This window comes from Antechinus flavipes, chromosome 6 (assembly GCF_016432865.1).
Source record: "Antechinus flavipes isolate AdamAnt ecotype Samford, QLD, Australia chromosome 6, AdamAnt_v2, whole genome shotgun sequence".
NCBI classification, from domain to species: Eukaryota; Metazoa; Chordata; class Mammalia; order Dasyuromorphia; family Dasyuridae; genus Antechinus; species Antechinus flavipes.
This window is the reverse complement of record NC_067403.1, coordinates 201,107,797-201,132,170: the sequence shown is the minus strand read 5'-3', so window position 1 is coordinate 201,132,170 and position 24,374 is coordinate 201,107,797. Positions and strand designations below refer to the sequence as shown.

Here is a 24,374-nt window from a genome sequence, read left to right as displayed (position 1 = left end):
CTTATATTGTATTTAATTTATACTTTAACATATTTAACATGTATTGGTCAACCTGCTGTCTGGGGGAAGGGGTAGGAGGAAGAAGGAGGGGAAAAGTTGGAACAAAAGATTTTGTAATTGTCAATGCTGAAAAATTACCCATGCATATATCTTGTAAATAAAAAACTATAATAAAAAAGAACAAAAAACTAACTAGTTCAGCAAAAAAAAAAAAAAAGAGAGATTAATTGATTGATACTCATAAATAATAATAATTCAGGTGTAAGACAATGAAAGGACTGAACTACAGTAGTTTGGTGAAATTTTCATTTATTCAATAAAATATAAATCTATTCATCAAAAAAAATAAAAAATAAAATGCCAGCAAGGGACTTCTACAAGTATACATGAACCCTTTCCGATTGTAGTGGAAAGCTCCTTGAGACTCTTCTGCCTCTCCTGTGCTAGACAGGGTTTTCAGATGACTTGGACCTTTTTCCTGGTCCTGCTTTCCAGAAGGAATCTGAAGAAGGTGAAGAATTGGGTGTGTGTGCACGTGACTTAGGAAACTTTCTAAAGGCTCCCAAGTTGAGAAGACATGAGAGCCGGAATCAAAAACTTTTTGAATGAAGAGCTTTATTTGATTTTGCAAAAAGGAGCACAATGAGCTGAGAAGCTAAGTTCCAGCTAGAAGATAATGTATTTGGTCTGGAAAGGCTGTCTGGGGGAAGTGGCTCAGCAGTGCCCCTCAGTGGTCGTGAAGATGCATAGCCCCAGAATTGATCTCAAATGGCTTTGAATTGCCTTTGTCTGCTAAATAATTCCAATAAATATGTTTACAGTATGCAAATATCTTACATGGTGTTTCCCTTATAATGAGTTTGTGAAACAAGGTTCTCTTCACTAATGGAACGTTGGGGTAATTTCATAGGGAAGATTTGATTTTGGTTTTTTTACTTTTGTTTTATAGTAGGTTTTTAGTTGTAGGTATTTTCTGTGTGTGTACCATTTGCAGATTCAGTACCTTTTCTTCTTTTTGATCTTAAATTTATTTGAGTGTAGAGAAAAGTTCCTAAGAAATGACTCGAGTAGGAAACTTTGGGGATCTGGGTCATTTGGCAAATGTCTTCTCTTGTCCAAAACATCCTCCCTTAAAAACAAAGTTTAAAAAAAAATTTTTTTTAAAGCATTTTTGTAAAACCAACCAATATATTGACCATATCCAACATGCTCTTTCTGAAAGAGCATATGGCTATACTACAGAAAAGATTTATCAAAATACTCCCCAAAGTGAAGGATCAGTACCATAGAAAAGCAATGGGTAACATGCTGAGCTTGCTTGCCCAAGGCTTAAGTGGCACTGATCTTTGTAACCGTGGGAAGGTCACACAACCTGTTTGGGCATTAGTTTTCTCAATTCATACAATGAACATGTTGGATTAGATGCTTGATGATCGCCTAAGTACCCAGTAGTAGATTTAGACCGCTATCTTCAGTCTGTGAAATTTATTTTATGAAGCAGATAATTGAGAATTTTTATTATAATTACAACAGCAAAAATGTGGGTTGAACATAGTAATTTCTTGAGTGATCCAGTAAGCGTTGAATGATCCTTAAGTGATCCTTAAGTTGGAATCTCTTGTCTCTATAGAGATCTTTAAGAGAAGACAATTTTGGTATTTGCCTGCCTGGATACACCTCCAAGCTTGCTCTGTGCCCTCTCCTTTTCATCAGCATTATGTTTCTCCTCCTTAGTACCCTCATTCTTTGATATTCCATCTCTCCTTTGAGTTGCTCTCCAAGTTGCTCCAGAATGGCTGGATGTTTTCACAATTCCACCAACAATGTATCAGTGTCCCTGTTTTCCCACATCCCCTCCAACATTCACTTCATTCATTCACTTTGTGATTAAATGATTTTGAGTAGTCAAAAGCTTTGTTGAAAGTGATTTGCAGTGTTGTGAAGGGGTGGAGGAGAAAGGGGCTGGAGATAAGCTTTTCTGTTTTGCATATAACTGAGGCAGTCCAGGGGCATCTAAGATTTTAATGTCTTAGAGGTTTTGTCTTGCAAGATATTTTGTCTTTAGTTTGGCAGATCCAAGGGATATGGATATGTAAGGGAGGGAATGAATGGATGACTACCATTTGAATCTAAGAGCTACTCATTAAAATATCATTTGTTATTTGGGTCTTCAGAATGAATAATACAAATGATTCTTACCACCTTTGCTTCCTGTAATGTACTCAAACCAAGATTTTGATCCCCTGGTGAAATAGAACTATCCAGTAGTCTCATTTCTGGATGAAGTAGAGGAGGACACTAAAGATAAAGCAAAGCTTCTTTGACTAAGAACCCAAAGGTTGCTAGCAGATACTGTAGGGAAACTGAGGAATATAGCTGGGTATCTTCATGGACAAGGATCTTCTAAGAGCTGAGTTGCACTCTTGAGTGTCCAAAACTAGGATTTTGTTGAAGAATCCCTTTGTATTTACTTTATATATATATTTTACTTCATGATTTCTGTATACATTTGTGTATTTTACAAACATACTTTTGGTATTTATTTTGTGCTTATTTACATGTACACATATTGTTTCCCCCCGTAGAATATAAGTTGCTTGAGTCTAAGCATTATATTGTTTATGTCTTTGTATGCCCAGACATGTCTCTGTGCCAGACAAACAATAGGAGTAAGCATTAATAAATGCTTATTGATTGATTGGGCATATTCTCAGGTTCTGCTTACTTCACTTTTCATCAGTTCACAAGTATCTTTCATGTTTCTCCAAATTTCTCATATTCATTGTGTAATATATTTAATATAGATATTCTAGAATTTGTTTAGTCATTCTCCAAATGATGCAAATTTTTTTTTAATTCTACAAAAGTGCTGCTAATAGTATTTTATTATATATGGGAGCTTTCTTCCCATTTTTGACTTCCTTGTGGTGTGGGACCAATAATGGGATCATGTCAGAGTATTGTAACTTTTTTTCCTCTCTAATCTTCATTGTCACTGTATATTTGGTATATTATGATCTTATACCTCAAAGAGATACTAAAGAAGGGAAAGGGACCTGTATGTGCCAAAATGTTTGTGGCAGCCCTGTTTGTAGTGGCTAGAAGCTGGAAAATGAATAGATGCCCATCAATTGGAGAATGGTTGAGTAAATTGTGGTACATGAACGTTATGGAATATTATTGTTCTGTAAGGAACGACCAGCGGGATGAATATAGAGAGGACTGGCGAGACTTACATGAACTGATGCTAAGTGAAATGAGCAGAACCAGGAGATCATTATATACCTCAACAACGATATTGTATGAGGATTGTATCTGATAGAAGTGGATCTCTTCGATAAGGAGAGCTAATTCAGTTTTAACTGATCAAGAATGGACAGCAGCAGCTACACCCAAAGAATGAACACTGGGAAATGAATGTAAACTGCTTGCATTTTTGTTTTTCTTCCCGGGTTATTTATATCTTCTGAATCCAATTCTCCCTGTGCAACAAGAGAACTGTTCGGTTCTGCACACATATATTGTATCTAGGATATACTGTAACCTATTCAACATGTAAAGAACTGCTTGCCATCTGAGGGAAGGAAGGAGGGGAAAAATTGGAACAGAAGTGAGTGCAAGGGATAATACTGTTAAAAATTACCCTAGCATGGGTTCTGTCAATAAAAAGTTATTTTAAAAAAAAATGAATGGCCCATTTTAAAGCTTTACCATCAATGTATGAGTATTGCTTCTCCAATAATGTTTATTGTTGTCTTTTATCATTTTTGCCATGTTGGTTGGAGTTAAAGGAAATCTTAGAATTATTTTAATTTATAGTTATCTTTTTAGTAAAAAGGAATTATTTAAATGTGATTATTGATAGTTTGCAAAAACTTTTATATCTTTGATCAATTATCTTTTTTTTTTTTTTTTTTTCTGAGGCAATTGGGGTTAAGTGACTTGCCCTGAGTCACACAGTTAGGAAGTGTCAAGTTTCTCAAGCCAAATTTGAACTCAAGTCTTCCTGACTACAGGACTGGTACACTATTCACTGTGCCAACTAGCTGCCCCGATCAATTATCTTTTAGGGAATAGCTCATGTATTTTTATGTACTTGTGCTAGTTACCAATAAAAAAAATCACATTTAACAAAAATATTGGACGTAAATACTTTTCTCTAGTTTTCTAGATCCATTGATTTTGATCATACAAAAACTTTTAAATTTGATGTGTAGGATATTTTAATTTCTTATGACCACTTTAGTTGCTTATTTAGCTAAGAATTTATCTCCCTTCCCCCCAGACATATGTAATAGATACATTCTTCCATTTTCCTATAGTTTTTAAAAATGATTTTCCTTTTTATTATTAGGTCACATATCTATTTGGAGGCAATTTGGGATTTGTTGTGTAAAATATTAATCTAAAACTATTTCGGCCAAATTTCTTTCCAGTTTTCCCAGCAGTATTCTATAGTTTATCAAACACTGGAGTACTGTGTTTTACTTCTAGATCTTGCTTATCTGTCCAGACTTAGTATTTAACAAATCAGTGTTGTTATCTTTAATAGGTGGGGCACTAGAATTGCCATTTTGAGAGACTTAAGTTTCAATAACAGTGCCCATTCTGAGATTAGATTATTTTTCATTAGCTATCTTGTGCATTTTGATCATGAAAGCCAAGCCTACTTTTGATAATAAGTCTTTGCTAGGAAATTTTTCAGACCCTCTTGTTAATTGCTGGCTTCCCTAACATGGGGTTTCTTCATTTTCCTTTTGTTTAGCTCCTTGTTGACTTAATTTCTCTTTGGAATAAAACTCAAATGACTAGAACGAAGCCACCGAGAGGTTGGGTGTATAAACTGCAGTGAAGGCTCCTGGATCTCATTCTTAGCTTTTCTGAAACCTTTCCCCAGTAGAACTACTTTGTTCTCCTAATCATGCAAATTCAGAATTGCCAAATCTTTATTAAGCAGTTTGACCTTAGTGACTTAGGTCCAGTTTACTTCTTCCCTAGCTAGTAGGAGCTTCTCTTGGAGCTTTTCCTCCTTTGCTTTTCCTCCTGTTTCCAGCTTTGCTGTCACAGAATTCTTGAGCCAAGATGCTACTGTCTCTCTTGCTTCCTTCTCCTGATCAAATGTTTATTCTTTCCTCCCCTTCCTAATTACATCTTCTATTGCATTGAGCATGCTTTGCTTTTCACATAGGTAGAATCTCTAGGAGACAAGGAAGAGAATTCCGTCTCCTCTCCACTCCATCCTTTCCTTTCCTGTAGAGATAGGAGGCACACAACAGGGAAAATACTGAATTCTGTTCTTATTGCATCAAGAAAATAGGTTCTTAAATTTGGGAATGTTAGTCCCAGAGCCACATCTTCCTCTAATAGAAATAACTTCTTGGTGACCAGAAGGTAGAAGGAGGGGAGTCAGAAAGTCTCCATTTGAGGACTCAGAGATATATTTTTAGACTTAGATTAGAGAAGAAGTTGGGAGGGGTTCCTGCAAACTCAGAATGAAACTTGGCTGACATTCCTTCCCTTTAATAGAAGCTAGGGCTGCTCCTTGGACTGGGAGGTCCTGTCACCCATGAGGACAGAAACACTGAGGTCTTCACCAGAGGGCTGGCCTGAGGGGGCTGTGTCTGGTAGACCTGATCATCTTAGAATGAGATCTTTTTGGTGTTTCAGGACTAGAGGTCCTTATGTGGGCTTCTAGATAGACTTAACTTACATTGCATTCCTCTAATCAGTACAGAATGTTTTTGTGAGATGCCTTTTGACTTTGTCAATATTTGACCATTGTGATCCATTAGATTGATTTTGTTTCAAAGGGCTGTATTTTGAAGTACCCCCCCATATATATATTTTTATAAGCCAACATTCTGTTTTCTGTTTTTTTTCCCCTTAGGATTTAAGTATTTTTGAATATCAGTGGACCAACTTCTTTGCTAATTTTGACACAGAAATCCCCTTCCTACTGGAACTTTCGGAGTTCCAGGCGAGTGAGGTATGTATGTATTGTGGAGGAGAGTATGAGGAGTGGGAAAGAAATGCTTGGGGGGAGGGGTACAAAGGATGACCGAAGATTAGTTGGTTTATATTTTGAGGGTCTCATTTTTTCAAATTTACAGTTGTTACTATTGATTGACCTCTACTGTTGATCCTTTAGATTTTGCCAGATAGTTGCTTTGGAGGAGTTGGCACATTGCTTCTTGAGTCTTTGGAGAACAGAGTTCTGTCTTAGCTGTGGAGTTTGCTCTTAACTAACAAGACCTTAGTAATTAGGTCTCTCACTGACCAGAGGTGTAACTAGCATATTTGTGCTAGCCTGGTCTCCAAGAGCCTTTTCCACTAGGGAAACTAGAGGAACAGTGAAAATATAAAGGATAGAAGGATATCAAAACATATTGGGAGTCAAGAAAAAGGAGAAACAGAGCTTCTTAAACCTTTTCCCCTCGCAACCCCTTTTCACCTGAGAATTTTTTACATGACCCTGGATATATAAAAGAGGTATATACAAATATGAAACACTTACTTTTTTTATTTTTTATTATTTTTTTTTATCAAACACTTATTTCACAACTCCCATATTCAGTTACAAAACTCCATATGGGGTCACAAATCAAAATTTAAGAAGTTGGGCTGTAGACTACCTGTACAAAAAGAGGAAATAGATGGAAAGTTTGGGAAACAGATCACAGGCCTTCACAGAATCATGATAGAGTAGTGGTAGGGGACTTGTGTCATTAAGACATCTGTTGGGGCTCTTTCTGTGCCCAAAACAGCAGCTAATAACACCTTGGCTTGCCTTAGACTTAATTCTATCCTTCAGAAGATGAAAGGGGAAAGAGAAGAGAAATTCTCTCTTCTGGATTTTATTCTCACAGAGAAGGAACTAATAGTTAGGGTGGGCATGATGGAAACCTGGGATGAGTAAAACTGCCTTTTCCCGCCCTGAATTTGTGATACAAAAGGAGAGGTAGTCTGGATATTGTAAGACATGCACCCTAGATTTTAGGAAAGCAGATTTTAAAAAGTTTTTTTAAAAAAACTAGGTAGGATCCCATGGACTAAATGTTCCAGGGAAGTTATCCCAAGAAGGTTGGGAGATGCCGAAGAAGAAGATACAAAGGGAAACAGTTTCAGGGAGGAGGAATTGTCTGAATGTGGATGCATTGGGAAACTTTACTATCAACTTAGATTTTAAAAAGAAATATACAAAAGATAGAAGCAAGACCAGGTAACAAAGAATGACTATAAGTTTGGTAAGTTCAGGTAAAAAATAGCATCAGACATGTTAAAACCCAAATAAACTCAGACTGTCAAAGGAAGCTAAACAACAAAAAGTGTGGGTTTTAAGCTATATTGCAAAAAAGGAGAGGACCACAGGAAGGAGTGGGGCCTTTTCTTTGAGGGGATGCTTTGATGGGTAACCAACAAGGAGTAGACATGTAAGATAAATGAAAAGAGACAATAAGAGAACTGGATGTCCTTGATGAATCCATGTCAGGTGGTCTCATCTGCCTGAACAACATCCCCAGGACTTGAAAGAACTGGGAATATGGTGATTGAGTCATTGCCAGTAATGTCTGAAAGGTCATGGAAAATGGGAGATGTAGAGATTTGAGAAGGGCAGATTGTGTTTTGATTTCCAAAAAAGAGCTCATAGTCTACAAACTAAAGGTCAATGGAATTGACTGATTCCTGAGGGAAGTCTAAGAGAGATTATTAAAGAGGTGGATGGTAAATATGTAGAAAGAGAAGCAAAGATCAGGAAGAACTAGTCATGGCAGGCCCCCCCTTTGTTTCTTCTGGGATGGGTTTACTAAATTAGGAGAAGAGAAGGCTACAGATACAGCTTACCTAGATTCTAGCAAACCTCCTGATAAAATGGATGTACTCTTCTTGTGGAGAAGATGAAGAGATAAGCATTTGACAGTTGTATAATCAGATGTATTCAGAACTGGTTGGATGGCTGGACTCAAAAAATAGTTAGTTGTTAAAAGTTCAGTGGCAACACACCAGGATGTCTCCAGAGACCTGTCCTTGACACCATGTTCTATTTATCATTTTTAGCAGTGACATGCATGAACACCTACTTTATGTGCTCATTTACTTATAGATTATACAAAGTTGAGCAAGAGAGTTCAACACATCAGATGACAGGATCCAAAAGTAACTTAGTGCCCTGGGAAGATGGAACTAAATCTATTAAGTTGAATTTTTTTTTTTTAATTACAAGCATAAGATAGTGAAGGCATTGATAGCACTTCTGGGGGTGTTAGTGCATTCTAACTCGATATTAGGCAGCACTGCAATAGACAGGACTTCTATGAAAAAGGAGGTGATAGGCCCATTGTATTCTCCCCTCCTCTGGAATATTGTGTTTACTTTGGGGCACCACAGGTTAAGAAAGGCATTGATAATCTAGAATGTATCTCTAAACTAGAATAGCTGAGATAGTGAAGGGCCTTGAGTCTATGTCATAGAAGGATCATTTGAGGAAATGGACGTGTTTAGTCTGGAAAAGAGTCGGCTCAGTTGGGGGACATGATAACTATCTTCAGGTACTTGAAGATTTGTCATGTGGATAAGAGTTAACATTCTATTTGATTCCAGAGGGCAGGATTAGAAACACTTGGTTAAAGATGCAAAGAAGCAAATTTTGACTGTGTTGGGAAAAAATTTCTAATAATGAGAGCTATTCAAAAATGGAATGGGCTGCTCCAAGAGATAGTGTGGTCCCCTTCTTTGAAAGTCTTTAAAGAGAGATTGGATAACCACTTGCTGGATATTTTATAATGGGGACTTCTTTGGTATATGAGTTGGACTAAATGGACATTGAGATCTCTGCCAGTTTTCAAATTATGTAAAACAGCTTCCAGACTCAGTGGAGTGGGAGAGATGGAGGGAATCAAGAATCAGAAGTCATGTCAGCAGTATTAGCAACCAAGAAGCAGACCAAGCTTTTGGACCATACAGTGAGGATATTCTTCTAACAAAATTTCCTGCTTTCTATGGCATGAATAGTTATGGCCTAACCTCAGCTGTCCTGGATTGGAGCTCAAAAGATAGACCCTGGCTCTCTTTTTGGCAAAGAGAAGAGATGAAAGCAGGGGAAAAGGCCAGATTACCTTGATGCTATTTTAATTTAAACTGTAATTAAGCTGGTAAGAGTTCATTTTATGCCTACTCATCATTTTTCTTAATTTGAGAGTAAAACTGATCAGGCAATCAAGCAATAAACATCTACTGCTGTGTTCCAGGCACTGTGCTAAGCATTGAGGGTATAAAAAGAGGCAAAAGACAGTCCCTGTCCACAGGGCGAGTTCAGTCTAATGGGGCACACAGCAAGTCAACAGATATGTACAAATTATGAACAGGATAAATAGGAAAAATCCGGAGGGGAAAGGCACCAACATTGAGAGGGTTTTGGAAAAGATTTCCTATAAAGATTAGATTTTTAACCATGACTTAAAAGAAGTCAAGGAAGGTACTGAGTGGAACTGAGGAAGGGAAACATTTCAGACATGGTGGATAGCCAGAGAAAATGCCCAGAGTTGAGAGATGGCGTGTTGTGTTCATGGAACAATCAGGAGGCCTATGTCACTGGACTGAAAACAAGGTAGCAGAGAGTAAGGTGTAAGAAGACTGGAAAGGTGATGAGGGGTTTTGAATGACAGGGAGCTTTGTGCCAGAAACTAAAGGGAGAGCAAGCCACTGGAGTTTATTGAATAGTGGGGTGATATAATTGGATCTGCATTTCAGGAAAATGACTTTAGTGGCTGAATGGAGGATGGATTGGAATGGAGAGAGACTCGAAACAGGCAGACCTACTAGCAGGCTAATTACAGTATAAGGTGAGGCAGTGTCAGAGGAGAGAAGAGGGCTTGTTTGAGAAATGTTGTGAAGGTGAAATCAATTGACCTCATCAATAGAGACTAACTATAGGAGTGGGAGAGAGTGAAGATGACTCCTAATTGGGAGCCTGAGGGACCTGGGAGGAAAATGTGGTCCCTTTACAGAAATGGGGATGGATAGGATGGTAAGAGGATTTAAGGGAGTAAGATAGTTTGGTTTTAGACGTGTTGAGTTTGGGCAGCCGGATGGCACAGTGGATAGAGCACCAGCCCTGGTCTCAGACACTTAATACTTCCTGGCTGTGTGACCCTGGGCAAGTCACTTAACTCCAGTTGCCTCAAACAAGTGAATATCCAGCTCAAGATATCTGCAAGGCATTGGGAAAACTTCCTGAGAAGAGAGGATCAGCAAGAATAGTGATCAACCATGGCGCGGGCTCTAGAGAGGTCAAAGAGAATGAGGATTGGCAGTCATAGGTGACTTGACCTTAGGAGAGAGCCGCTTTGGTGAAATGAGAAGTCACAAGCCAGATTGTAAGAGATTGTAATTAGAGGAGAGGAAGGGGAGGGGGGGAGGTACCTGCTAGATGGCTTTTTGTAGGCTATTAAGAGCAAAAGAAATAGAGGAAGATAGTAGAAAGATCAATTGAGGGTTTTTCAGGAAGAGAAGAGACATGGGTATGTTTGTAGGCAGTAGAAAATGAGCCAGTAAACAGGGAGAATATATATTCATGTTTTAGCTGAGTTTGATATAAATTTTTTATTTCAGGATCTTAAAGCTTAGAATTTTCTCACAGTCCATTGCTTCCAGATTCTCCTCACAAAACTTAGAAACTTTCCGGGATTAAATCAAAATGACTTGTGGCATTCTTTGGTACTTTGATAACTTAATGAAAACATTTCCAATCCCAGTTTTTCATTTCATTTTTTTAAAACATTAGTTTATTGAGAACATAAATGCAAATCAGTCTTCGGTTGTGTTCAATCCAACATCTTAGAGGAATTTGTTATACTGGAAAGTTCATTTCCACTTCCACTGTCATGTTAAAACTTCAAGTATTTTCAGCTCCTCTGTAGTAATTCCCCTTGATTTATAGATTTAAAAGATAAGATTTCAAAGCTAACTCTGATTTGGGGCTATTTTTTGCGTATTTATTTTAGCTAAGTGATTTTCCTCAAGCATAGGTCTGTGGTCCCTTTCTCAGTAAACTCTACTGATTTCCTCTGGTTTCTAGAATCAAGTACAAAATATTGTGCTTTTGGTATTCTTGACATCTTTACTCTAGTTTACCTTTCTGGCCTTGTTATAGATTATTCCCCTTCATGCCTGTGGTCCGTCTTGTGTGAGAGGCAGCTTGGTGGTACAGTAGATAGAAAGAAGGCTGGGCCTGGAGCCACGGAGACTCGAAGTCAAATGTGGCCTCCAATACTCACTAGCTGTGTATCCTGAGCAAGCCGCTTAACTGCTCACTGCCTCAGTTTCCTCACCTGTAAAATAACAGCACCTCCCCCTCAGGGCTATGATGAGGACCATTGAGATGATACTTGTAGGGTGCTGGTGCATCAAGGCACCTGATAAATGCTTATGACCCCCGTGCTCCCCACCGCCCTTCTCTGTGCTTTTCTGCTGACTGGCCCCCGTGCTCAGCACACTCTTCCCCCCTCAGCCCCATAGAAGCCCCGTTTCCTTCAGAGATCAGCTTGGGTGCTGCCTCCCACGAGACATCCTTCCTGGTGCCCCCAGACTTGGTACCTTCTTCACATGCACTGTATGTTTGCATGTTGTTCCCTCTCTTTGAATGAAAGATCCTGATAGCAGGAACCGTTCTGGGGGTGGGGAGGTGCCCGCTGCATCCAGCACAGTGCCCATCACACACCAAGGTCTGCATGATCCCCACCAGCTGTTTGATGGGTAGGACTAAGGGCAGAGTCAGTTCTGTAGCTTACTTAGGAGTTTCCTTACTATGAATAAAAGCCTTAAAAATGTGTGTGGGTTTGTTTTTGTTTTTGTTTTGTAGCCGTTCAGAAGTTACTTCAGTCATGGCATGCTCTCCAGCCACATTACTGACAACAGGTGAGCACGTCAATTGGGCCATAGCAATTATCTTTACCTCCCCTCAGGTGTCCAGTCTCTTATAATTTTTTTTGCTCAAAACTGTTCCATTTTATCAGTGATTTCCTACAAGCTTTGCTTTCTCTAGGAAACTCTAAACCTCCCAGACAACTCATGGTGATAAATTTGTTTTTGTCTGTCTTTCATTTGGGGTCATTGCCTGAGGTATGTCAGTTGCCTCAGAATTTTTCCTGTTCATCTTAATGGCTCCTTCTTCAGGGGGCGGGGAACCTGTTCATGGGGACAATGAACAGAATGTAGCTCTGTGTCTTCTTTTGGTTCTTTTCCATTATGAACCAGCAGGAGCACGAGTTCTCCATTCTGTGAAAGACCTAGCTAAGGCTAGAGATTCAGAAAGAAAAACAATCACCACTTTTTCTTTTAAAAATCTCTCTTGGACTGTGGGAATTGAGTGTGGACCACAACATAGCATTCTCACTCTCTCTGTTGTTGTTTGCTTGCATTTTTGTTTGCCTTCTCAGTTTTTTTCCTTACTAGATCCAATTTTTCTTGTGCAGCAAGATAACTGTATGGATATGTATATATATATTGAATTTAACATATATTTTAACATGTATCAGAATACCTGCCATCTAGGGGAGGGGAAAATTTGGAACAGAAAGTTTTGCAGGGGTCAGTGTTGAAAAATTACCCATGCATATGTTTTGTAAATAAAAAACTATAATTAAAAAAAAAAAATAAATAAATAAAAATATCTCTCTCCCCACCCCACCCCAATACCACTTAAAGATAGGAAAAAGTTTTAATCTAAGAAAAAGGAAGTTCAACAAAACTAGATATTTTATAGCATGAGCCAAGGAAAAAATAATTTTCCATAAAAATGGAAATTTACCCTATGATGACTGCAAGACCCAGGAAGAATCTTTGACATGATGAATTCTGATTTCTCTCCAGGGGAAAAAACAAGTCTCTGCTATGACTGGATAGGTCAAGCAGCAGCAGATGTAGATGAGAGACTATTCAATAGGGAAATCTGGGCAGGGCCGGTCTTGAGATGAGAAAGACAGGAAGGTGAGCCTGGTAAACAGGAAACTCAACTGGTATACAGTAAGATGCTCTTATGTCTGAAGCATGTTTTACTGGTGAAAAGCTACTTGAGGCACCAAATTTTGTTGCTATTGATGACCAGTAAACAGGTATAATTATAATATCCATCAGCATTTATATAGCCCTTAAAGTTTGCAAAGCACTTTGCAAACTTTACTCCATTTGTTCCTTTAAACAATCTGAGAGGTTAGAGATAAGAGATATAGGATCACATAGCCAGTAAATGTCTGAGGCTGGATTTGAACTCAGATCTTCAAGATTCCAGGCCTGAAACACTCTACTCTGTACCAATTCTATAGATCCAGAATTGAATCTATATACAGCTTATGGAGGGAGCTCGTGGCACAGAAGATAATGTGCTGGATCTAGAGTTAGAAAGATTTCTCTTTATGAGTTCAGATCTGACTTCAGACCCTAGTTGTGTGACTTGGGCAAGTCACTTAACCCTGTTTGCCTCCATTTCCTCATCTGTCAAATGAACAAGTCACTCTGGTATCTTTTCCAATATGATCACAAAGAGGCAGACACAACTGGAAAAACAATAGAACAACCACAATTGCCTATGGCTCAGAATTGATTCTCTCATTTTATGTGGGCCTCATCCAATCTTGGGAACTCCTTATTTTGACTCGTGTCCCAATTTGGGATTTCTGTGGAAACATTAACATTTGGCTTCTACCTAGATCTACCCACAGAAAGGGGCTTCAGCTCCCATTGTTAGCGCTCAGGCTAACAAAGTGTCCAATGTAGAACAGGCTTTATTTAAGCTGACCAAAAAACAAACAAACAAAAAAACTTGTTAAAACAATTCTCCTTCCTTCTCATTTGGATCACCCCATTCCCAACCCTCAGTTCCTTCCCCCACCCCTCAGCCTTCAACCTCCCAGATGCTTGCATTGTTCTCCAGGTTTATGCTACTCCTTGAAATTTAGATCTGACTTCATCATTCAACTCTAAGTTGCCTCTAAATTGCCAAAGATGATGGTCTTATCTTTATTGACCTCTCTATGGCATTTGGCACCAATGGCAACTCTCTCCTCCTGGATAATTTTCTCTTTGGAAGCTTTGTGATACTGTTCTTTTCTGGTTCTGAGCACTCCTCAATGCTAATCATTCAGAGATGCCCACTAAGTGTGGGGGCTTCCCAAGGTTCTGTTCTGGGCCTCCTTTTTGATCTCTCAGTTGATAGTGACATAAAGTCCCACAGACACTTGACATTTTTATGCAGATGCTTTCCCAGATCTGTATTTCCAATCCTAGACTCCCTCAAGAGAGTCGGATATCACCAGCTTCTCATTGGGCATCCTCGGGCATCTCAACGTCAACATGGCTAAAACTTAACAAGGACAAAACCCTTTTCTCTTCCCCCCTCTCCCCTACCTTTCTTCCAAACTTGGCTCTTTACGTTTAGGACAGCACCATCCTTCCTGTGTTGCAGGTATTGTCCTCAGCTCCCTGCTCCTCTCATCCCAGCTCTCTGATCCGGTGCCACACGTTGCCTTCTCATTGCCGCAGTCTGTGTCTCTGTCCCCTGCTCTGCAGTCTCCTTACCTAGTGCCTCGTTCATCCCCGCACCCCTTCTCCCCTGAAGGACTTCAGCGGCCTTCTGCAGATGGGCCTCCTCGCCTCCAGTCTCTGCCCTTTCTGACACAGCCTTCCCACAGCCACCAAGGGGATTTCCCCAGAGATAGGTCTGACCTTGTCACTCCCTTTGGCAATAAATCGGAGTGGCTCCTAATTACCGCAAGGATCAAATGCAGATTTCTCCTATGTATCTTTCACCACCTGGCCCCATCTCTCTTTTTAGACTTAGTCCACTTTCTTCCCCTTCATGGGGATGTGTTCCACCTAATGCCTTTCATGGGCTTGTGATGAGGTAGAAGCCTCAGTGACCTGAAGGAAATTGCTGATATAGAGGAATAGTAGATTGATCTTTTTTTCTTCAAAAGGTGACTTTTCCCAAGCAAAATGTCCTAATGAAATATGGTTAATTGCTTGTTTAGGCCAAGCAGACAGCCATTCGTTCTTTTTGGTTCTCACTCAACACGAGAAAATCTCAACGCCAGCAACTTCAACTTTCCTTCCGAGGGGCACCTGGTGCGGAACACCGGCCTGGGAGGGAGCACCACCAAGCACATGGTGAGCCACCTTGGCCACTCTGGGCACTGGGGATTTGCCAGCAGGCAATGGAGGTCTACAGATGAGGCAAAAACTTCCTTGGCTTGGCGCCAATTGAAGCATTACCTCTGAATGGCAGTGGGCTGAGGAGGGAGTTGGTTGACAATTGGGTGCACTTATTATTTAGCACAATTAATAATCGGGTGCATATTTAGCACTTCTAACTGTACTTTTAAAAATTGTGGGAGGGGGAGTTGTGGCACTTGGGGTCATTAAGAAGTGAGTGTTTTCACATATACTCTGTGATATTCCCATATCATCTCTGTCAGATAAGAAAGGGAAAGATGCTGTTATGTTTGTTTTACAGACAGAAGCAGAGAGAGCTGAGACTTGGAAGAAGAGGGGTGGGATCTGGGACCTTAGGGACAGAGTGGTAGATAGGCCCTAGGTCTGAGACATCCAGTCTCTTATGCTGGTGCTCAGTTTCCCAGAAGCTTGGCTGTAGCTGCTGATTTTTGTAAAAGCAAATGTGATCTGTAGCCAAAGGCTTTGCGAAACCAGATGGCATTTTGACATCCCTGTATGAAAGAAAAAGGGACTTTTGAACCTATAGAAGATAGCATATAGCTTCGATTTGCCTTTCTGAGATTTCTTAAAGGGGATAAATTTGATTTTGAATCATAAAAAACACTATTAAATTCACAGATTTCACCCCATTGTATGTGATTACTGACAAAAAGTTAAACAAAACAACAAAAAGAGTGATATATGCATCCTTTTTATCAATATGAGCAAAATCAGTAATTAAAGCAGAAGGGGTTGGGGAAGTGACTTTTAAGGAGGTAAACTTTTTTTTTTCAATAGCAAAATGGCTGTTGGAAAATCTTCATTTATTTCCATTAGCTATCACTATTCCCCTTGAGTATCAGGTGCCAGCCCCATTTCTTTCTTTGCTTCCTGTTGCACAGGTGGTACAGTGTGTCTCTCCAAAAGGACCCCTCGCTTGTTCAAGAACCTATTTTTTCGGAGCTTCTCACATTCCTGATTTAGGTAAGGGTCTTAAATTCATCCTATCAGTAGTTTGTATAATTTATTCCTTCTCCTTCATGAATGGTTATGACTTCTAGGTTATTGCTCCTTATGCTAAAGAAAGGTTTTGGATCAGACTATGTATCTCTTCAGTCCCACTCTGTTCTTGAAAAGAAGCCAGCAGAATTTTGGGTTTGCCTAGTAAGACTGTAGTTCAGGAAAGAACTTTAATTCTCTCTAACATGGTAAAAACAGGCTGAATTTCTGGACCAGAAAGCTGGTATTTGATCTTAATAATTTTGTGTTATGGAGGACCAGAAAAAAGAAGATATTTCAGAGGAACAAAGAAATGACTTCGGCGAGAGCCTGCCAAGGCTATGCTGCACCAGCAGCATTCTTTCTCAAAGATATTCAAAATTGGAGTCAGGTCCAGTTAAATTCATCTTACTGGCTATGCCAATATGAACAATATTGCCAAAGTTAATTTACAGTTTTAATCCTATACTAGTCAGTCAATCAAAGGGATACTTTACAAAATGCTTTATAAAAGGAAAAAATAATAAATAATATAGATAATAAATAATTAAATAAAATGTAAATAAAATGAGAAAATTCATTTGAAAAAACAAAAGCTCTAGAATATCAACAGAAATCATGAAAAAGGTATAAAAGGCATGTCCAGACTTCAAACTATATAATAGAGCAGCAGTTACCAAAACTATTTGATACTGGTTAAAAATAAGAGAAGAAAATCAGAATTGACAAGAAAAAAAAATATGGAATTCAGCAATTCAATGATTTTTCAATAAGCTGAAAGATATAAATTACTTTCCCATTCTACATGAGCAGCTAGGAAAAATAGAAAGCAGTCTGGCAAATAAATTCAAAATGAATATTTGACTTTAATGTTAAAGATTGTATCCATAAAAAATTAGAAGAAATGCAGATTTACATCATACCTTCAGAGATATAAGGAGAAAAGCTGTATTCTTAACCAAACAAAAGAAAGAGGCAGTTACAAAAGATAAATTAGGTAACTTTGATTATACAAACCTGAAAATCTGCACAAACAAAATTGAGGCATCTAGGTTAAGAAATGAAGTTAAATCAAATGAGGAAAAAAATCTTTTTATTATATTTCTCAGATGAGGATTTGATATCCAAAATATATAGGCAACTAACATGCATACATGCTTATACACATACATTCACATACATATGTAATCTATTTATTATTGTTAATAACTTTTAGTTCTTTTGGGACATATTTGTTCATATACTTTGACCCATTTATCTATTGGAAAATGGTTCTATATATGTATGTGCATATATATATATGCACATAGACATATTTACCTAAGGAAATACAAATAGGTTTCAAAGGGATAATTGAAAATTATTAGCAAATATATGAAAAAATGCTCCAAATTCTTAGTAAAACAACTCTGAGGTTTTATACCACATACCCAACAAATCAGGAAAGATGATAAACAAAGTGAATAATCAGTGTTGGAGGTACTATGAGAAGGTAGGCTCATTGATGTGTTTGTTATTGGTAAAGCTGTAAATCAGTACAACTATTTTGAAAATCATTTTGAAGTTAGTCAAAGTGGCTCAGAGATTCCATGCCTAAGCTTATACTTATAGGACTTCTGTCATTGGTAAGAAGAAAGTCTCCATATATACCAAATTATTCATCATAATTTCTTGTGGTAGCAAAGAATTGAAACGTAGTTCAATTCATTAGTAAGTGACTAAACAAATTGTGATACACGAAAGTAATGGAATATTGCTGTGCTTTAAGAAATATGTTAGATATAAAGAAGCATGGAAAGATTTACATGATTTGATGCAAAGTGAAGTAAAGCAATAGACACAATGATTACAACAATGTAGATGGAAAGAATAAGCAGCAATCAGAAGTGAATGTTGTAAAATTATAAATGATCTCAAAGAAGGGAAATGAGGAAACTCCTCCATCCCACTTCTTTCCAGAAGTGAGAAGTCTGTGAATATCATACCATGGATACATTTTTAAACTTTTTTTTGCTATATTGGTTGACTTTTCTATTTGTTTTCTTTTTCTTTAAAAATATTTCTTAGATGAGATGGCTCTCTGAGAGAAAGAAAAGGAAAGAATTACTAGAAATTCTGATAGTATAAAAAACAAAAAGTAGCAATAAAAATTAAAAGCAAACATAACAGATTACTTCTCAGGTACTGATATATAAAAACCTGAGGACTTTAGGAGAATCATAGCTTTGTGCTAGTAATAAAAAGAGGCAGAGGCAGAATGAATTCTTATGCATAGTTCTCACAAACTCCATAACTTTAAAGAGTTATCCAAAACCAACCCTGAAACAGAACCATTCATTTTGTTGCTCTTAGAGCTTTCCTTTAGGGCTTTATGCTGATGGTGGGGCTCATGTGCTGAGAATATGGAATACGCCAGAGAATAGTGGAATGGAGGGGGCACAAAAGGGTGGCACACCCTAGAGTGAGAGCATTTAATAAACAATAGAAAAAAATTTAATGAAGAAAAATCCAACTTCTTTCTTAACCTCTTTTCTGAAGTCCAGAGGTTCTGGACTCTTCCAGGAATATTTGAAAACCTTGAGTTTTAACCCAATCCCTATTATTGTTTGTTTTATAGGAAAAAACAGTGAATTGCCCAGGAAAACTGTGCAAGTGTAAGTTTTTTTTATTTTCCCTTGGTTTTTCCTTCCTTCCCACTCAATGATTCCTAAGATGTAATCTTTGTGTCAGAAATTGGCATCATGTACTGCGATTGAAGTTAGCTAGGGTCTCTGATTTCTAGGAGTAATGAGCAAGCAGAGTCTGGAACTTGGCTTTGCGAGTTCCTAGATGGTCTGCTCCCCTTCAGTACCCATGTGTCCCTGAAAGCCTGGTCTGCTCATTCTTTTTTGGGCTGAGCTGCTTTGCTATCATTAGGTTTAGATCTTAGGTTTGCCAATGGAGAATGTCCTTCAGATGATATGAGTGCAGTAGAAAAAAGTTCTTCCCATTACTTCTGTATAGATGCTGGAATAAGTAGGCAACATGAAAACAATGTGGTGTGAGTGGATCTATGAGAAGGCTTGAGTTTGTCATAGGAATCTTTAATCTGGCTTGGCGTGCACTTTCTTTTGGTTTGGGTAATATCTTTTTAAACTGAATTACTGGAGTTTAGAAGTCAGTATTCAGTATCTCCTAGATCATTCAGTCTAGAATAAGTCTGTCCTCTAAGCTAATAGTGGAGTATACATACAGTGCTGCAGAATTGTCTATTTCCTTCTGGGGGAAAACTTTGTTCCCTTTTATAGGAGCAAAAAATGAAGTCACCTCTAATTCTAGCTTGACACATGAAGACCTCTTTGTTCAGTTTTAAGCACTTCTTTGTTTTTTTTCCAACCACTTCTTTTGAGTTGACTCATAACCATAGTTTCAGATATTTTGGATTATTGCTTTGTGGCATTTCACGCTTTCCACCCTCATATTTGAGTTCTTTTTTTTTTTTTTAAAGCTTTATACTGTATCTATAGTCGATTCCCTTGTTAACTAAACCTGTGTGACCTAAAGTCAGCATTATTGGTTCTATTTGAGCAAAAACAGCATCAGAGAACAAAACATATTTCTCTCTCTTAATCACCAAGTTCTGTGTCCCCTTTGGTAAAGAATCCTGTCTGTTGTTATGGTCATTTGCCACTTATGTGAAGGAGTTTGGATTGGTAATTCTTAATTGAGGAAGAAATATGAACAAAGAGTGATGTAGTTTTAGAATCGTTTATATTAAAGAAGAAATTATAGCAAGATTAAACTTACAGAGTGATCTCAAAATACCGAATTTGGGACTGGCATCTGTGAATCTTTACATTTAATGCTTGCGTACATGCAACAGGATCCAAATATTGGGCATAACCCTAGACTATATCTTGTGTCAGGCAATCCAGACATTCCTAGGGCATGAGCTGACTTTTTGGAAGGTTACTCTTTATATTTGTCTTTTTAGTATTTCCTGACAGTGCATTGGTATATATATTTAGTTTCCTGTGAACTTAGTAGGCACTGTTTTCCTTATCTAGAACTCTTTTGTCCTGAAGTCACTAAGAGCTCATTTTCTTCATGAGAAGCACAGGAGTTTAGTTTTCTTATCCCTCAGTTTTCAAGGTCTTTCTCTTGGGGTACCTGAAAGCTACATAAGTTTCTTCCTATTTTTTACCTAGGTGCACACTTTACCTACAAGCTATTTCTTGGACCTGGAACCTAGAATCAACCCCTTGCCTTTATTGTATCTAGTTCCTGGCACTGAAACTTTCTCCATATATGACTCATAGAAGGGAATCCCTTGATATATTGTGCTAAGGAACCACTCTACATAAGACACTGCCTCGGTTATAGATTTACATGTAGAGGTCTGCCCTAACTTTCCTAAGAAGAGGCAACATTTGTTTGAATAATCTGCCTGTCATTACTAGCATTTATTAGTTAGAATATGATGCAGTGGAAAGACCCCTGAACATTTAGGTTCTGTGAGTTTCAGTGTCCTTATCAATAAAATTTGGGAACTTGAATTCTATGAATAGGTAGTAATTTGAAAATTGAAAAAAAAAAGTTTAACTTATTGAGATTTACATCTGATGCCTTATAAGCATTCTAGTCCTGTATTTGACTTGATTAAATCTTTCTGCTTCTACTTACTTTCTCCTCTCACAGTTCTTTCCCCCAAATCAGGCAAAACAACAAGGTGGGCCCCCAATCCCTCCTAAGAGTGTATTTATTCCTGTTGTTCTGTGCATAGGTTGGGTTATGAACTAATTTATTCTAGTATTCCACTTCTCACAGATGGCCAGCATCTTCATGGCCTCTAGGGGTTCTCTAGACAGACAGAAGATGATGATTGTTAGAGATATCCATTTTGTATATACTGCCCTAGATTATAAGTGACAATCTGTTTAGGAAGTGTTCAAAATCTGTGAACCTTAAGGCTGTCTTTGCATGGTTTCTATCTAATATGCTCATCTGAGAAACTGGAAGGAGAGGATATAGAGGCCAGCAAAGAGTAATGAAATGGTCAAAATCAATAGTAATCACCATAAAGATCTGCCCCCTAAGAATCTATCTTGGGGACCTCTGAACTAGATGCCCATATCTGTGAAAATCAGGACAAGGAAATGACATTTCTGGGCCAAAGAAAAAAATCTTTATTCATTTTGTTTAAGAAAGATGGTTAACTTGACACCATCCAGGTACTCAGCCATAAGAATTCCCCATTTCCATGGAATTCAGAAATTTCTTAACTATAAAGATTTTTTTTAGTTTAACTCTTCAATAGTTTCTCTTCATGAAAAAGCTTTTTCTGGTATTGGGAACACATTTCAAACTCCATAGCACATGATAGTCTTTTAAAATTAAATTTTATATTTTTCAATCCACAAAAATCTACTTTCTTCTCTCCACATTTGAAATAAAAAAATAAAAAAATAAAAAACCAAGATCTAGGTTACAAACATATAAGAGTCAAGCAAAACAGATTTTCACATGAACAGTCTTTCTTTACTTATCACAGGACTCATGGTACTTGAAAATAAATTTACTCTTTAAACTAGATATTTCTTTCCTACCATATTCCCTATCATTTAAGCTTCAATAGGGCAGCCCATATGCATTCCATGATCACCTAGTTAAGGATCTGCACTTATACTTCCCTAAATGAATCAGATTTAGAGTCTTCATAATCACAAAACTAGGCTGGTTTATTAGTTAGGAATATTTTGAAGGACCTCCTCATGTATCTCCCCAGATCAGGAGGACTGGTAACAAGGGAGTCAGTTTGTATAGCTTTGTAATGCTTTTATATTTCGTCTAAAAACTATGTTGATTGAACCTAGTCTCCTTTGAAACTAGTCTCTTGTCCTACATGGTTTTCGGGCACTGTGGACCTGTATCCTCACTGACCTGGAGACTTCTTGTCAGGAGATCCTTGGAAAAGATTGTTATGGCTTTCTAGGAAGTAAGTCCTTGTTGTAAAGTCCACGGCATTTAGCATAAATTGACTTCTGTGGCCAATGGAATTTCCCAAAAAGAGGTCAGAGTGTCTTTTTTAGTTTTATCAGGCACTGAAAGTGTTAGCTATCTGAACAGAGCCCAGAGAACTATCTGCCTTCGAGATGGCTTAGCAATAGCAAAACATAAATCAGATGGAGCCCACACTATAAAGCACAAAGCCAACTGAATTGGGCCTTTGTGATTTCTCCATCATGTTTCAAATCACTTCCTTGGGACTATATCATTTGTTTGCATGCTGTTCTTAATGGAACTGTGTGATGCTATAGTTAACATGTCTCCTTTGTTTATTAAGTAGGCAATTGTGCCGGATATATACTGCTGTTGTTGAGGCTGTTCTGGCTGGCATTGCATGCTATGCTAAAACTTCCAGTTTATCTAAGGTAATTTGAATACTGTTTCTCTTCCCTTAGCCCGCCCTTCTTATTTTCTTTCAAGAACTTCATAAAGGACTCTTACTATCCCTCTAATCTGGTGTGAGCTTGTCTTTAGGAGAGCTGGCATCATGGATACCCTCGCCATTCTGGTCCTGACATGGCATCATTTCTGGGTTTGAGCTATACCTACCCATGTGACCAAGTCTCTGACCCCTTTCCTTGTGGCTGCTTTTGCAAGACTGTCTTTGCTGTGCCTTTTTAGTTCCAACTAATTAAGAATTGTCTTAAACACATATGATCATGTTGAAACCATTTGGTATCATGTTAGATTATTTTTTATTGATGCTTTTTATTTTCAAAACATATGCAAGGATAATTTTCCACCACTGACCCTTGCAAAACCTTGTATTCCAATTTCTCCCCCTTCCTTTATCCCCTTCCCTTGATGTCAAGTAACCAATATAATCATATTTAATAGAACATTTAATCATATTAAATTAAAAAAAATTTTTTTAACAGGTTTAAATCTTTAATAGATTTTTGAAAGCTTTTTTGAAACTAAATATGAGATATTCTTTTAGAGTATCATTTTTCCATGAGCTATATGGTTTGAGTTTCTATAACTCAGTGTAAAAGACCTAAAGATGAGAGAGTACCTTAATTTCCCATTCCACCATGAGTGGTGTTGCTTGAGTTTTCTGATCATATTTTCAGTGATATTCTGCTCTTCACAAATCCATTCCATTGAGTCCCTGAATCCAGTTTAGTATGGCTAGAAAAAAATTATTTTCTGGAGGCTAATGCAGTAAGGCTGGATGCTTCCAAAAGTTGAGAAGGCTCTCCTTGAAGAAAGTGTTCCAGCAGTGTAAAGGCTATATCACATTTGCATGTTAGGGAGAAGGCTGACACTATATGTGGTCACTGACTCTCTGGTATTTCCCATCTCCACTCTGAGGGTACTTGTAAGGCTTGATTTTTGAACTTCTGGCTTTTAGGAATCTCTTCCACACTGTTAATTTTCTAAAGATGAGCTAAGAGTGGGCGGGCACCCCAGACCTCTCTAGATGCTTCTTCCCAAAGTGGTTCCTGAGTTAATCGAGAGGAAAATGAGTTTTATGGAACTGCAAGGTGCCAGAAGAGATTCACAAAATGCTAGACATAGCTTTTTTAAGTCATTAATCAGACTTTTTCTCTCTATAGATCTTTTAAAGCTACAATTCTCTGGATGTTTTTAATATGAAATAAAGGCACCAAATAGAGGCCTTTACTTCTCACCATGTTTTGCTCATAGCTAGTTCTCTAGGGCATAGTAGTTAGAGTAGTGGACCTGGGAATCAAGAAGGCTCATCTTCCTGAGTTCAAATCTGGCGTCAGACCCTGGACAAGTCACTTCACTCTGTTTGCCTCAGTTTCCTCATCTGTAAAATGAGCTGGAGAAGAAACTGCGAACCATGCAGTATCTTTGCTGAGAAAACCCCAAATAGGGTCACAGAGAGTCAAATATGATTCAAATGACTGAAGAACAAAAGTTCTGCAGGGGCACGAGCTGGTTTAAACTTTCTGTTAATAGCCTCAATAATTTGCCTTGAAGCTGGTTTATAACCACTGCCATTGGGTTTCCATAAGGCTAGTCAATACTAATCAGGCTTGTTGCTTGCTGATCAAGGTGGTTCCTGTAAAATGGGCCCAAAGCCTCTTTTTGAGTTGTCACTGTATCCAGACAGGAGTTTTTATTCTCTATATAGTAGACCTATATTTTCCTTAGCC

General features: G+C 38.1%; 1 protein-coding gene across 4 annotated transcripts in view; it reads left to right on the top strand.

The window, feature by feature from the left end:
* DNAAF9 (dynein axonemal assembly factor 9) overlaps positions 1–24,374 on the top strand; it is a 162,192-nt gene that overhangs the window by 50,114 nt on the left and 87,704 nt on the right. For all 4 annotated transcript variants that reach the window (XM_051965843.1, XM_051965841.1, XM_051965840.1 and 1 more), the window contains 6 exons: positions 5,888–5,986; positions 11,858–11,913; positions 15,024–15,159; positions 16,107–16,188; positions 18,821–18,857; positions 22,526–22,613. In XM_051965843.1, coding sequence (XP_051821803.1) covers positions 5,888–5,986; positions 11,858–11,913; positions 15,024–15,159; positions 16,107–16,188; positions 18,821–18,857; positions 22,526–22,613 — 498 coding nt within the window. The remainder of the gene's footprint in view (positions 1–5,887; positions 5,987–11,857; positions 11,914–15,023; positions 15,160–16,106; positions 16,189–18,820; positions 18,858–22,525; positions 22,614–24,374) is intronic.